Below are 14,976 nucleotides of genomic sequence, written 5' to 3' on the forward strand. Positions count from 1 at the left end.
GGATTCCTCTACCAAGCCCCCCCAGCGGCACAGGGGGACGGGGATGGGGTTTACAGTAATCACACGTTATTTTCTGCCGTTTCATCCTCCTCAGGGGCAGGGCTCATCACACTCTTCCCCTGCTCCAGCGTGGGGTCCCACCCACGGGAGACAATCCTCCACAAACATCTCCAACGTGGGCCCTTCCCATGGGCTGCAGTTCTTCACGAACGGCTCCAGCATGGGTCCTTTCCATGATGTGCAGTCCTTCAGGAGCACACTGCTCCAGCGTGGGTCCCCCACGGGGCCACAAGTCCTGCCAGAAAACCTGCTCTGTGGGCTCCTCTCTCCACAGATCCGCAGGTCCTGCCAGGAGCCTGCTCCAGCGCGGGGTTCCCACAGGGTCACAGCCTCCTTCGGGAACCCACCTGCTCCGGTGTGGGGTCCTCCACGGGCTGCAGGTGGATATCTGCTCCACCGTGGACCTCCATGGACTGCAGGGGGACAGCCTGCCTCACCAGGGTCTTCACCACAGGCTGCAGGGGAATCTCTGATCCAGCGCCTGGAGCATCTCCTCCCCTCCTTCTTGGTGTCCGCAGGGTTGTTTCTCTTACATGTTCTCACTCCTCTCTCTGGCGGCTGTTTCTCAATGTCCCAACTTTTTTTTTTTCCTTCTTAAAAATGTTATCACAGAGGCGTTACCACTATCGCTGATTGGCTTGGCCTTGGCCAGCGGCGGGTCCGTCTTAGAGCTGGCTGGTATGGGCTCTCTTGAACACAGGGGAAGCTTCCAGCAGCTTCTTACAGAAGCCACCCCTGTAACCCCCCCCGCTACCAAAACCTTGCCACACAAACCCAATTCAGCGTGTACAATGACTTTGCAGAATATGTGATTATAAATATGTGTGTGTTTTAGCAATAAAGGGTCGTCTGTCATCTGCTTTCAGGCGTCCGTTTTTTTCCACCTCCTGCACGGGCTCACGAAGCTGCGGAGAGGCGCCTGTGGAGAGAGGAGGCTGCTGAGGCCCCACCGCGGCTGTGGGGCCGGGCGGGTGTGAGGGTGCGGGGCAGCACACCCGTGGGGTGCGGGCACCTGGCTGCACCTGGGAGCTGTGGGCATGGAGAGCTACGTGCAGAAAACGGGGCACCCCGCACCCCTCGTCTGGGGCTCCGCTCGCCTGCCCACGGCTCGTCTCCTCTCGGCCCTGACCATCCTGACCTGCCTGCTCTGCACGTGCCTGGAAGGAGACCTGCCCGCGACAGACCGAGGGGACCAAAGCTGGGCACAGCACTGCAGGGCCAGGAGAGCCTCCTGTTCGCCTTTCTCAGTGTGCCTGGCAGAGACCAGCACTCGGCTGCCCTGCCCGTCCCTGACCAGACAAGGGCACAGCCTCAGCTCTCTGCTCAGTGACGTGCCCTCCATCCTCCTTTCACAATACGTGTCCAAAGAGATACGTACCCCTGCACAGAAAAAACCCTGCCTGTGCTGAGAACACGCATGCTGGCAGTGCTCAGGTGCAGATGGGACAGGCTGACTCTCTTTCTCCAAAGCAAGGCCGAGAGCTGGGAAGGTTCCTCACCACGGTCTGAGCTGCTGGGACACCCTGGCCGAGGTGAACCTCTGGGATTTACGGCATCACCTAACAGGGTGATTTCTGCTGGTAGGTGCACTGGCAGGCAGATGTCACGATTGCAATTCTCACTTTTTATGGCTGTGTCTGCCTCCGTCTGTTGCTGGGTCTGCTCTTGTCGAGGCAGGGTCACTTTTAACTAACACTTGCCCCAGGAGGAAGGGGTTTCAGAAAAGAGTGCCCATGTGAATTGAGAGGCCAGTTAAAACACCTTACAGCAGAAATCTCAGTAGAGTTTGGCTGGTAACTGACTCGGCACTCCAGAATACCCTACCTCTAAATGTTTCATGGCTCATAGCAGCCATCTAATACAGAAGTTTGGCAAAAAATCCTCCCAACAACTCACCGTCGTCTCTTCCACCACAGACGGATCACACAACACAATATCATCCCAAACAGCACAGAGCCCAAGACTGCCACGGCGCCTTCTATGCAGTAGTACCGGAAATCTTGAGGATCCATAGCATTTGTGTTTCTCTTGCCATCTGCACCTGGAGGAACAATTCTGTGCATTAGTGTGTCCACACGCTGCTGGTAATCTCACAGGAGGTCTGACATTGCCAGGAAATGGTCTTTCTCACTTTGTTAGCATCTCTGCACCAGCGAACATGCTGAGGCTGCAACGTTTCCTTGGTTTCAGTAGAAGCAAAGGAAACTCTCAAAGCCGTTGCAAATTAATGCACTCTGGAGCCTCTCTTTCTCCTCAGAGCTTTGCTTACACTCTGGCATGGCCGTAATCCAGTTTTCCCAGTGTCACGGGTTTGCTCCCCCTTCTCGGCCACCCGTCACATTTGCACACAATTTCTTTTGCGCTCACCCACCTTCACTCTCCAAGGCTTGCTAGTGGTGCTGCCTGGAGGCTCTCTCTGGCCCTTTGGGACAAGTTGTCCCACTGAACAGAACTCATGAGGCCAGATGGAGAGCATGTGGGGGAGCGCAGCTGTTTGACCACTCGTTCCTTTGAGCAACACAGACAAAACCCATCCCTGCATCAGGGAGTGCCACCCCCAGCTCTCTGCCCAGCCCAGCACCCACACCCCGAGGGGATGGAGTCAGGTCCTCTCAGGAGACACCTGAACCTCGTTCTCCCTCTTCACCTTTTCTCCAGCGCGGGCACAGCCTGCATGCCCCCAGGTTTCAGGACTTGTCTCCCCCTTATGGCCCCCTGCAAGACTGCTAATTACCTGGATTCTTTGGAAAAAAATCATATCTCCTCATGTGGTGGGCTTCTCCAGGGCTGGACAGCACTGCCACTGCCAAGAATCAGAGAAAGGTAAAGCCTCAGCATGGTCAGGCACAGAAGGTGCAGGAGGGTGGCACAGGTTCTCTCTAAGCCCATGCCCGATCCGTCAGTGAATCCCTTTGGACCTCAGTTCACAGGAGGGATCCCCCTCTGTTGTGCTTAGGGGGACTCAGGGCAAGCTCTGGGATGCAGGCATTGCAGGAGGCACATTCAATTAAGAGTTGTATTTCCCAGCATCTGCTGAGGGTGGCTCAGATGGCCTCATTCCCAAAACGGCAACGTTCTGAAATTCCTGTGAACAGGGTGCGGTGGGAGGTGAGCATCTCACTGCACCCACACAGAGGGTTCCGAGTGAGTGTCTCTCTGGCACACCGATGGCAGTAACCTCCACACCCCAGAGATGACAGCCATCCTCAGAGAGCCGTTCCTGGCTTCTTTTAGAACACTCGCTCTGTACTAATAGTTTGGCTGCTGACAAGATGTGCAGTAGCAGGCACCAGGGGAAGAGGCTGCAGACACACAGTGATTTTGATTCATGACACTGGATGACTGAAGGACAGCAATTACCTGGCACGCCTGTTGATTGAACTGCCCCTGTTTTTTCGTCAGTAACTGGCACTGTGTGACTATCTCCGTCCTGAAACGCCTCCTTCTCCACAGTCTCACGGTCCATCTCTTTAGAAAGAAAGTGGCTCGGTTTAATTAGAAGTAACCGTTCCTCATCAGGAACGCGGTATCTTCAGGAGGCAATACTTCTCAAAATACATTAATAACACTTAGAAACAAAGCCTGGGCATTTGGGGGTGCACCTAGTCACTAGTCCAAACAACGTGTCATTCACGGAGAAAAATTTAAGCGCTAGACACTTTCCAGTTTACCAATAGACAGCAAATCCTGACCTGCTGAGAGTGCAGGGGATTGCATGTGATCTTGTTCACATTCCACTTAGTGCATTTTTGGCAAACTGCAAGATGATGGTAAATTACTTCCTTCGCAGAAGACTGCAAGATGCTGTAACCAGTTCAGCTGGGGAAAGAGTCCTTCTGAGAAGCACTTCCCATCATACCAACTCCACCACATGGTAAGGGTAACAGACACGCATGGTGGACTGAACCGCAAGCTCTTGCTACCATATTCTGGGCACTTTCACAAGTGGCAGCCAAGAGCCCACAGTCCCCCAAAACAAGAGGAAAACCACAACCAAGTTATCTAAAACACAACTAGAAACAGACAGGCAAACCACCCGACACCGAATTCACAGCCCTTCATTTTAGCTGCCTTCAAGTTAGGTGTATGGCCTTCAGCTGGGTGTCCAGCTTTCACCTGTCCCTGACCCCGAGGTGTCACCGGGAGTCCTCAGACATCAAGGACAACAATGGGGTTAGACCAGGCTGTGAAGCCAGGGTGCTCCCATCCTGCCCAGGGGATGCCTGCAGCCCAGGCAAAGTCTGCCGGTCTCAGTGACCCCAAGCTCCCGGCGCATCCCGTCCACCGGCCAAGAGCACTCTCCCCGCCAGCGACTGGCAGGGTGCTGGCCCTCTCATGGCTTATCAGGAATCAGCTCCTAAGCCAAGTCCCTCACACACTCGAGGTGTGAGCACCGCCAGCTCCTGCCAGCTGGATACCAACATCTGCCCAGAACAGCTCTGGCCAGTAACGCTATAACTGGGGCACCAGCCATCCCTGGGGCTCAGCTGAACCACAACTGGCAGCAGAGACTCTGCACCATCTCTACAGCTCACCAGCACCTGCAAGGCGTGAAGTTTGAGTGACAGTGCAGTGAGGCTCTGATCGATCCCTTCCTGCTGCGTAGGCTACGGCTTGTCCATACATGCATCTGAAACCTCAGCTTCCCAAGTCTTCCAGTTATACCCACCATGTGCTGCTTTGTCCAATTCCTTCAGGATTTCCTTCAGGACTTCTCGTGACCGCTGGGAAGATTTTCCTATTTCAGCTTTAGCTTTGTACTTTGCTCTTTGAGGACCTTAACAGAAAGTATAAAGTTAAATTTCTCAGGAATAACATACTGAAAACGAGCGCTTAGTCTGCGAAGTCAGTCAGGACTGACTACTCACCCCTGGGATGCCAGGTGAGCTCCAGCGCAGGACCCAGCCGAGACGCTGGAAAAGCCCTCCCTGTACCCACGTCTGCAACCAAACACCCACGAGAAGTTCCCATCATACATTGTGATATACACTGGCATACTGAATAGCAGAACATATAAGGGGATCACAGAACAACATGGCACACACGATGCAGGTCTATATTCTCACACCTGCAAGAGACATCTTGCTCACATTCGGGCTTTGAGCTGGCAGCTCTCAAAGGAAGTAAAAAGCCATGACGTACCCATGCGATCTCCCTGCACGTCAGCCCTGGAACCCGGCTGGGAAGCTGGATATCCATTGCGTCCAGCCACGTCTGTAAAACAGAACAGAGAAGCTCCCATGAAATATTTCAATAGGCTTCTTCAGATGTCAACAGCAACAAATGCAGTTCAAACACAGGATTGCTCCGTGGCACTCGTCTCTCCCTGCCACTCAGGAGCACTGTGCAGACCGTTACTGGGTGCCTGGACCATGCCAGTTTAAAACAAACCATGCACGGCGCTGCCGGCAGAAAGGACTCCCTGGAGCTCACACCAGTTCTAAACTCAACCCCAACAAGCCCGCTGGCTTTGCAGCAGGCACTGGAAGCAGCGCAGGGTCGGAGAGGCTGGGAAAGAATGTTTTGCAAGGCAGAGCGCCCCAGGCCGCGTCACTGAGCCTGACCCATTCCCTCCCTGCTCTTCTGCATGTCTAAGCATCGGCCAAGAAAATATTACATTTCATATGAACGAATATTAAAACCTAAATGCCCGCTCATTCAAGTGACGTACCTGTGGGGTTGCCCTGAGGCTCCCAGACAAGATCCGGCTGAGCAGTCGGGTGGCCACTGGCTACAGGCACAGCTGTAAGCAAGCACGTTTCCATTAGAGCTGTGATCTACTTCTTTCCCAGTGACCTGCCGTCACTGGAGGGGGGGCAGGTAATGACGTGGGACCCAGACATGGGTGGAGATTTCCAAAGCTGCAGAGGGCCTGGGGGACCTGGGTTCACCTGAGGAGAGCACTGTGGGGCTAGAGCAGGAATGCTCCTGTTTTTCTGAGCAGACATCTCCCAAGGACGGACCTGGGTCCCTGAGGCTGAAAGCCAGCATTCAGCCGGGGAGCGGCAGAGCCACGGCCCCGGGCACGGCTGTGACCAGTCCTGGGAAGAAGTGCTCCTGCAGGCTATTGCCTGGCCCCTGCAGTGCTGCTCTGGCCCTGACATGCAGGCCAGGGGAAGGCTGCCCTGGGGCAGGGCAGCACAGGGCCGGCTCGAGGGATGGTTCCTCACCCCGCGGTGCCGCTCTCGGCCCCACCGGTCACCTCGAAAATGCCTCCACAGCGGCTGCAGCCCCCTGCACCTCCCCGCGGGGCATCTGCCTCCCGCTGCCCGTGGAGCTGGCCACGACTCACCCGGTCCAGCCCGGCCCCGCTGCTCTCACAGCCCTGCCACACCACGACCCCAGCCCCGCCGTCACCCCGAGGTGTGGTGGGTGCTGCGCCACGCTGCCAGGGCTGGGTGCTGGCCCTCGCCTGCCCACCTACCTAATCCCCGCGCTTGCCACGGAGCAGCCCCGACATCCCAGGCTTGCAGGGACACCACGAAGAGGATAATGAGGCAGGTGGGGGTCATGGCCCCCCACGCCTGCACCATGCCGCTGCTGCTGCTGCCGCCGCTGCTGCTGCTGCCGCCGCTGCCGCTGCTGGCACTGCTGGAGCAGTGCCCGTGGCACAGCACTGCACATCACGGCGTGGCACAGCGGGGCTCTGTGACCTCACAGTCCGGCCTTCCCACCGCGGCCACGGCCCTGGGGCACTGCCCCTCCCCCACATGCTTTGAGGTTGTGGATTTAGATGAAATTAAGACCCCTTCAGCATCCTAGCTGTCTGCACATCAGCACGCTCCCTGCCATCCTCAGGCTCAGGTGCTTTTGGCTACAGCTGCTTCTGTGCTTGCTGTTTGGCCACTGCTCTTCTGTGGATTTCTCTCTGCCCCGGAGTCTGAGGACAGTTCTGTGGGATCCTCCGGGCTGAGGGGAGGGGAAAAAAAGAAATCCATGTTATTTCCTCTACGTAAATGCTACTGAGGCTACGGGCTGGCCAGACTTGTATGGAGAGCTTTACACTAGATTTAGTGGGGGAGGAGGAGGAGGAAGAGGAAGAACAGGAAGAACAGGAGGAGGACTAAAAGATCTTTCCTTTCCCACAGTGTTGCATATCTGGGGACTGATACAGCATCACTTGCCATCTAGTCAGTGAGAAGAAGCCCAATTCCTGTAAGCAGCTGCAGGTTGGTACCCACCAGCATTGGTAAAGATGTCATGCAGATAATAATTCAGCAGCTGCTGAATGATTGTGAATTGATTTTCACAATCTTTTGGTAAAATACAAGCAAAATAAGCTTAGCAAGTCAGGAGGTAAACTCAAGCATTAATTTCATGTACGAGCAAGAAATTGGTAACTACAGGGAAATGATGTTCAAGGGTACAGACAAGACGGTGGAAAACACAGCTTCAAGAAGTCATTCATCGTACTGTCTTCACTAACAACTCTAGAGTCCAGCATTATGGGGTCCATCTCTGCAACAGGGGCTATTTCCAATTTGAGCTGCTCTTCAATAGCAAATGGGAGGCTGTAACTTGTTTCCCACAGGTGGAACTGCACCATCAGGAATCCTGCTGTACAACTGCCAGATAGAATGACTTCAAAAGCTGGAGGTGGGAATCCAATTCCATTTAAAAAAAAAATAATAAATCTTATCACTACTGCAATTCTTGATGTCCTCTGTTCATACCTGGAACATTTTATGTACCCACATCTCTTAACAACACCAGAGAACACGCTGAGGTAGGAAGGGTTGCAGATGTAGCTCATCTAGTCTAAACCACAGCTGCCTTTAAGGATGTACGGCCTCACTTGAGCTTTCATTGTGCAAAACAATCCCTAGTGTCACACTGATGCAGCCTGCTTTATTTCTGAGTGCAACAAGCCCTCAAATCCCAGATTTGTGGTTTCAAAAGCACAGTTCTGCTGGATCAGTCAGTTCAAGAGAAAACAGACTGCCTAGCAAGTATCAAAAGTTCCCAGGAAAGGACTAATCTGAGAACTTGAGGAGCCGTCTGACCTGGAAGAGGAAGTCCCTGAATCGGATGGGACAAAGACAGGCAACAGGACATTCTCTAGTCTCACAAGGCCGAGCTGTGTGCTGAAGAAAGGGCACTGTGACATGAGCTTCTGGTGCAGTCCTTGGTACTACGGGAACGGCCTCCCAGATCTCAGTTCAGGGATTTACTCAGTTTCAACCCCACCACACCTCGTATCGGCAACGGGAAGACTGGATCTCAAGTAAAGGCAATGGGCTCTCACCCCGATCCACAGCGGTCCGTCTTCTACATAGCCTGTGCAGGCCCGTCCCTGGGAGCTTGGACTTCTCTGGCCCAAGGCTCAGCCTGTAGCTCTTCCTCGAGAAAGCAGTCCCAGCACCTCTCATCATCATTCTTCACAGGCGCCAGTTCCACAGTGGACATCAGGCAGACTGACGCCTAGAACAAAACTTGCTGGGGAGGATGCTGCCTTTAGACTTCTCCTTTTCTTGGAGGCTGATGGACCTCGACTGAACAACAGGGATAAGCCAAAAAGTAGTCAGTGTCCTTGCACTAACGAAATCACACAGAAGCCCAAAGCCAGATGCCTTCCCTGCTCTCAGTCCCACCTGTTCAACAGCTCAAAATCTTCCCAAAGCAGACAAATCAGCCTACCAGATAAGGCATAAAGCCACCCACCAGCCAACCAAAGGCACAGGCAGAACCAAGCAAGAAACTCACAGGCAACCTTTGCACCGAGTTTGAGCTAGAAGCACGGAGCTAGCACAGGGCTACAGCAACCACCACTGCCAAACACGGCCGAAACTGTCAATGACATTGCATTTTTACATGTGTCCTATTGAGACGCTTCTGCCTTTCGCTCCTACATTGCATTCTTTAGTACAGGAATAGGCGCCTGGTTAATCTTCTACTTAACAGGTTACGAGATTATTCAGCTATCCAAAACAGAGGGACTGAGAGAGTGTCCTGGGTTCAGCTGCGATAGAGTTAATTTTCACAGGACAGAGAGAAAGAGAGAAACGCAGATGAACTAAACTACAAAATAATATCATTGGCCACAAAGCAAAAGACCCAGAGACCAGCTGTTGGTTTTACAGGGACAAAAGCAGATGCAGGAAGAAGTACACGGAAGTGTTTGCAGGTGAAAACCTAGCACGGGACTAAAGATTCATGACCTTACCCAGTATCGCTAGAAGGCAAAGGATGCTATCAGAGCTACTCTGACGTGTGCCAAAACATTTAATAAATTCAAGCTGCTGTTTCCATCCAGCTTAAAAACGTTAACTTACATCCCTCTCCTGTTTCTGAATATCCAGAGAGCGAACTATCACGAGAAGCCTCGTTCACCAGACATTTTCTGACAAACTGCTTTGCAACAAAAAGCAACAAGACGGTTGTCCTGGGTTCAGCTGGGATAGAGTTAATTTTTACAGGAACCTGGGAGGTGGGGGGCATAGCCGGGGCAGCTGACCTGAACTGGCCAAGGAGCTATTCCATACCATGTGACATCATGCTCAGTATATAAAGGGGGAGCGGGCCGGGGGGTGGGCTCTTCTTTTCGGTGGGGGAAGTGGCAGAGCGTCGGGTCCCGGGTGGTGAGCAGTTGCACTGTGCATCACTCTTTTTGTATACCTTTTCATTAGTACCGTTGTTGTTGTTGCAATTTCTTTGTGTTGTTCCAGTAAACTGCCTTTATCTCAACCCTCGAGGTTCCAGGTTTGGTTTTTTTTCCTCTCCTCCGTCTTCCCCCCATCCCACCGGAGGGGGGCGGGAGGAGTGAGCGAGCGGCCGCGTGGTCCTTTGTTACCGGCTGGGCTGAAACCACGACAGTCCTTTTTGGCGCCCAACGTGGGGCACGAAGGGTTGAGATAACGACAGATCTGGCCAGAGCGTGTTGAAACAAATTTGTCATACGCATTTCTTATACTAGATAAATAGATGTTAGTCACAATGTTGATTCAGCTGTTTACATGGTGGCGTTTTGTAAGTTCTTATATGCTTTATGTATTGCCTGTAGTTGCGTATCTCATCTCTGGGAGAGTGATTGGGATTATCATTTTGCTGTACTGGGCAATGTCGACTTGTGAAATGATTACATCACTGGTCATGAGGTTAAGCTGTTATCTGTATGAGGCAGTGATATCATTTCCAGACTTTGGGCACCTTCTGTCGGATTTTATTGGTAATTACACCCAACCCATGGGGAAGTCAGGGGGGGATACTTCCCCCCATCCGTTCCCCTCCCTTTTCTCTTTCCAACTAATTACAACAGTTTTCGAGAATTTTGAATATCCTTGGGATGCGCAAGCCTGTGTGCTGTTAGTGCTATGCCTCCTGACTATGTTTCAGGTCTTGTCTAGGGCTACAAAGAGGCTCTTTAAGAGTACCACCCAGAGATCTGTCCCAAAGCTGGATATTCATGGGTGGCACGGCGTGTGGGAGGATGTGGGCAGGTATCTAGAGAACTTCTCACCTCCAGTGACTTGGAAGTTCACTCCCGAACAACTGCAGAACCCTCATGAAGTGATAGAATTTTTGAAAGGAAAATGCTGTGGCTACCCCAGAGACACACAACTCACTACACTGTGCTGGGCCCTGGCCGGTATCTACCAAACCCTGCTTGATACTATGCAGCACCCCCAGGGGGAAAAGGGGGAAAAGATGGAAAACAAGACAACATGCACCGTGGCTGCCCCAACCCCGACAACATGCACCGTGGCTGCCCCAACCCCGACAACATGCACCGTGGCCGCCCCTACCACGACAACAGGTACCATGGCTGCCCCTACCCCGGTGACAGATACTGCCACTAAACCAGAGAACCAACCTGTGCCAGTATCAGTTGCCCCTGTACAGAAAAAGAAACACACAAAGAAATCAGTTCGCTCAGTGAGAGATGAAGATGAACCAGGGTCATCGCGAGAACAGGAGGAAGAGGCAGAACCTGAAATAATTACCCGATCTCTATCCCTGAGTGAGTTGCGTGACATGCGAAAAGATTTTAGCCGCCACCCAGGTGAGCACATTGTTACCTGGCTGCTCCGATGCTGGGATAATGGGGCTAGTAGTGTGGAATTAGAGGGTAAGGAAGCCAAGCAGTTGGGATCTCTGTCTAGAGAAGGGGGTATCGACAAGGCGATTGGGAGAAAAACACAAGTCCTCAGCCTCTGGAGGCGACTTCTGTTAGGTGTAAAGGAAAGATACCCTTTCAGGGATGAAGTTACATGTCACCAAGGCAAGTGGACCACCATGGAGAGAGGTATCCAGTACCTGAGGGAATTAGCCGTGCTGGAGGTGATTTATAATGATCCAGAAAATGCGCAGTCACCCACAGATCCAGATGAAGTCCAATGCACACAACCGATGTGGCGGAAGTTTCTACGAAGTGCACCACCAACCTATGCCAACTCATTGGCAGTAATGTCCTGGAAAGAAGGCTATGGACAAACGGTGGATGAATTGGCTGTCCAACTCCGGCAATATGAAGGAAGTCTCTCTTCCTCCCTACGGGCCTGTGTCTCAGCTGTAGAGGAATTGTCCCGAGAGTTCCAGCAATTCAAAGTAGATATGTCCTCCTCCTCACCTGTACAGGCCCGCATTGCAGTTATTGGGAGTAAGCGTTCCTCTGCCCAAGAGAGAGGAGAGAGAAAGTACACACGACGGGCTAACCTGTGGTTTTACCTGCGTGACCATGGAGAGGACATGAGGAAGTGGGATGGAAAACCTACCTCAGTCTTGGATTCACGGGTACGGGAGTTGCGAGAAAAAGCAACCAGAAAAGAAGATTCTTCTTGGAAAACTGCTGCTCCAGTTTCCCGTGAGCAGTCCCCCGGGCGCAGTAGATGGGCCGATCTCATTTCTGATCCTCTTGAAGGGACTTCTGATTCACATGTGCAAAAAGTGGGTAACAGATATTCTAACCAGGATTAGAGGGGCCCTGCCTCCAGCCAGGTGGAGGAGAGGGACAACCGAGTCTACTGGACAGTGTGGATTCGATGGCCTGGCACGTCAGACCCACAGGAATATAAGGCTCTAGTAGACACTGGTGCACAATGTACCCTAATGCCATCAAGTTATAAAGGGGCAGAACCCATCTGTATCTCTGGTGTGACAGGGGGATCCCAAGAGCTAACCGTATTGGAAGCCGAAATGAGTCTAACCGGGAATGAGTGGCATAAACACCCCATTGCAACTGGCCCAGAGGCCCCGTGCATCCTTGGTATAGATTATCTCAGAAGGGGGTATTTCAAGGACCCAAAAGGGTACCGTTGGGCCTTTGGTATAGCTGCATTGGAGACGGAGGAGATTGAACAGCTGTCTACCCTGCCTGGTCTCTCCCAGGACCCTTCGGTTGTGGGGTTGCTGAAGGTTGAAGAACAACAGGTGCCAATTGCTACCACGACGGTGCACCGGCGGCAATATCGCACCAACCGAGACTCCCTGATCCCCATCCATAAGCTGATTTGCCAACTGGAGAGCCAAGGAGTGATCAGCAAGACTCACTCACCCTTTAATAGTCCCATATGGCCCGTGCGGAAATCTAATGGGGATTGGAGACTAACAGTAGATTATCGTGGGCTGAATGAAGTCACGCCACCGCTGAGCGCTGCTGTGCCAGATATGTTAGAGCTTCAATATGAACTGGAATCAAAGACAGCTAAGTGGTATGCCACAATTGACATTGCTAATGCATTTTTCTCCATTCCTTTGGCAGCGGAGTGCAGGCCACAGTTTGCTTTCACTTGGAGGGGTGTCCAGTACACCTGGAATCGACTGCCCCAGGGGTGGAAACACAGCCCCACTATTTGCCATGGACTGATCCAGACTGCACTAGAAAAAGGTGAAGCTCCAGAGCACCTGCAATATATTGATGACATCATCATATGGGGCAGCACGGCAGAAGAAGTTTTTGAGAAAGGGAAGAAAATAATCCAAATCCTTTTGAAGGCTGGCTTTGCCATAAAAGAAAGTAAGGTCAAGGGACCTGCGCAGGAAATCCAGTTCTTAGGAGTAAAATGGCAAGACGGGCGTCGTCAGATCCCTGCGGACGTGATCAACAAAATAGCAGCTATGTCCTCACCGACTAATAAAAAGGAAACACAGGCTTTCTTAGGTGTTGTGGGCTTTTGGAGAATGCATATTCCAAATTACAGTCAAATTGTAAGTCCTCTCTACCAAGTTACCCGGAAGAAGAACGATTTTAAATGGGGGCCTGAGCAACGACAAGCCTTTGAACAAATTAAGCGGGAGATTGTTCATGCAGTAGCTCTTGGGCCAGTCCGGACAGGACCAGATGTTAAAAATGTGCTCTACACTGCAGCTGGGGAGAATGGCCCTACCTGGAGCCTTTGGCAGAAAGCACCTGGAGAGACCCGAGGCCGACCCCTGGGGTTTTGGAGTCGGGGATATCGAGGATCCGAGGCTCGCTATACTCCAACTGAAAAAGAGATATTGGCAGCATATGAAGGAGTTCGAGCCGCTTCAGAAGTGGTTGGTACTGAAACACAGCTCTTCTTAGCACCCCGACTGCCAGTGCTGGGCTGGATGTTCAAAGGGAAAGTTTCCTCTACACATCACGCGACTGATGCCACGTGGAGTAAGTGGATTGCACTGATCACACAACGGGCTCGCATAGGAAACCCCAGTCGCCCAGGAATTTTAGAAGTGATCACGGACTGGCCAGAAGACAAAGACTTTGGAATGTTGCCAGAGGAGGAGGTGACACGGGCTGAAGAGGCCCCGCTGTATAATAAACTGCCAGAAAATGAGAGGCAATATGCCCTGTTCACTGATGGGTCCTGTCGCATCGTGGGAAAACATCGGAGGTGGAAGGCTGCTGTATGGAGTCCTACACGACTAGTTGCAGAAACTGCTGAAGGAGAAGGTGAATCGAGTCAGTTTGCGGAGGTGAAAGCCATCCAGCTAGCATTAGATATTGCTGAAAGAGAAAAGTGGCCAGTGCTCTATCTCTATACTGACTCATGGATGGTGGCAAATGCCCTATGGGGGTGGCTACAGCAATGGAAGAAGGGCAACTGGCAACGCAGAGGTAAACCCATTTGGGCTGCCGCACTGTGGCAAGATATCGCTGTTCGGATAGAGAAGCTAGTGGTAAAAGTACGTCATGTAGATGCTCATGTACCCAAGAGTCGGGCCACTGAAGAACATCAAAACAATCAGCAGGCAGATCAGGCCGCCAAGATTGAAGTGTCTCAGGTGGACCTGGACTGGCAACGTAGGGGTGAGCTATTTATGGCTCGGTGGGCCCACGATACCTCAGGCCATCAGGGGAGAGATGCAACATATAGATGGGCTCGAGATCGAGGGGTGGACTTGACCATGGACACTATCGCACAGGTCATCCACGAATGTGAAACATGTGCCGCAATTAAGCAAGCCAAGCGGCAAAAACCCCTGTCGCATGGGGGGCGATGGCTGAAATATAAACAGTGGGAGGCCTGGCAGATTGACTATATCACACTCCCACGAACACGCCAAGGCAAGTGCCATGTGCTTACAATGGTGGAAGCAACCACTGGATGGCTGGAAACATACCCTGTGTCCCATGCCACTGCCCAGAACACTATTCTGGGCCTTGAAGAGAAAATTTTATGGCAACACGGCACCCCAGAAAGAATCGAGTCGGACAACGGGACTCACTTCCGAAACAACCTCGTAGATACCTGGGCCAAAGAACACGGCATTGAGTGGGTATATCACATCCCTTATCACGCACCGGCCTCCGGAAAAATCGAACGATACAACGGACTGCTGAAAACTACATTGAGAGCGATGGGGGGTGGGACTTTCAAACATTGGGATACACATTTAACAAAAGCCACCTGGTTAGTTAATACTAGAGGATCCGCCAATCGGGCTGGCCCCGCCCAACCAAGACTTCCACATACTGTAGAAGGCGATAAAGTCCCTGTA

General features: G+C 52.4%; 1 protein-coding gene across 5 annotated transcripts; it reads right to left on the reverse strand.

Annotated features, from left to right (window-relative positions):
- Positions 1–624: 624 nt before the first annotated feature.
- LOC138682681 (uncharacterized) lies at positions 625–8,693 on the reverse strand. Of its 5 annotated transcripts, XM_069773964.1 has the most exons (10): positions 8,306–8,415; positions 6,485–6,969; positions 5,732–5,803; positions 5,203–5,274; positions 4,929–5,000; positions 4,730–4,837; positions 3,421–3,528; positions 2,795–2,863; positions 1,957–2,101; positions 866–979 (listed from the first exon to the last, which is right to left on the reverse strand). In XM_069773964.1, exons 2-10 carry the CDS (start codon positions 6,591–6,593, stop codon positions 958–960), a joined length of 777 nt encoding a protein of 258 aa, XP_069630065.1. In that variant the 5' UTR covers positions 6,594–6,969; positions 8,306–8,415; the 3' UTR covers positions 866–957. The 5 variants fall into 5 exon arrangements, with proteins under 5 accessions (XP_069630068.1, XP_069630065.1, XP_069630069.1 ...); XM_069773963.1 differs by lacking the exon at positions 6,485–6,969 and having other exon boundaries at positions 867–979; positions 8,306–8,679; XM_069773967.1 differs by lacking the exons at positions 4,929–5,000; positions 6,485–6,969 and having other exon boundaries at positions 625–979; positions 8,306–8,693.
- Between the last annotated feature and the right edge of the window lie 6,283 nt (positions 8,694–14,976).

This window comes from Haliaeetus albicilla, chromosome 29 (genome assembly GCF_947461875.1).
Source record: "Haliaeetus albicilla chromosome 29, bHalAlb1.1, whole genome shotgun sequence".
NCBI classification, from domain to species: Eukaryota; Metazoa; Chordata; class Aves; order Accipitriformes; family Accipitridae; genus Haliaeetus; species Haliaeetus albicilla.

Excerpts from the sequence above, each read along its gene's own strand:
- LOC138682681 (XM_069773963.1), bottom strand. The coding sequence starts at position 8,435 with ATGATGATGAGAGGTGCTGGGACTGCTTTCTCGAGGAAGAGCTACAGG. Across the intron at positions 5,804-8,305 it reads ACGGACCGCTGTGGATCGGG|CTGTGCCTGTAGCCAGTGGC; the intron begins GTGAGAGCCCAT and ends GCTTGCTTACAG. Across the intron at positions 4,838-4,928 it reads GCTCACCTGGCATCCCAGGG|GTCCTCAAAGAGCAAAGTAC; the intron begins GTGAGTAGTCAG and ends CTTTCTGTTAAG.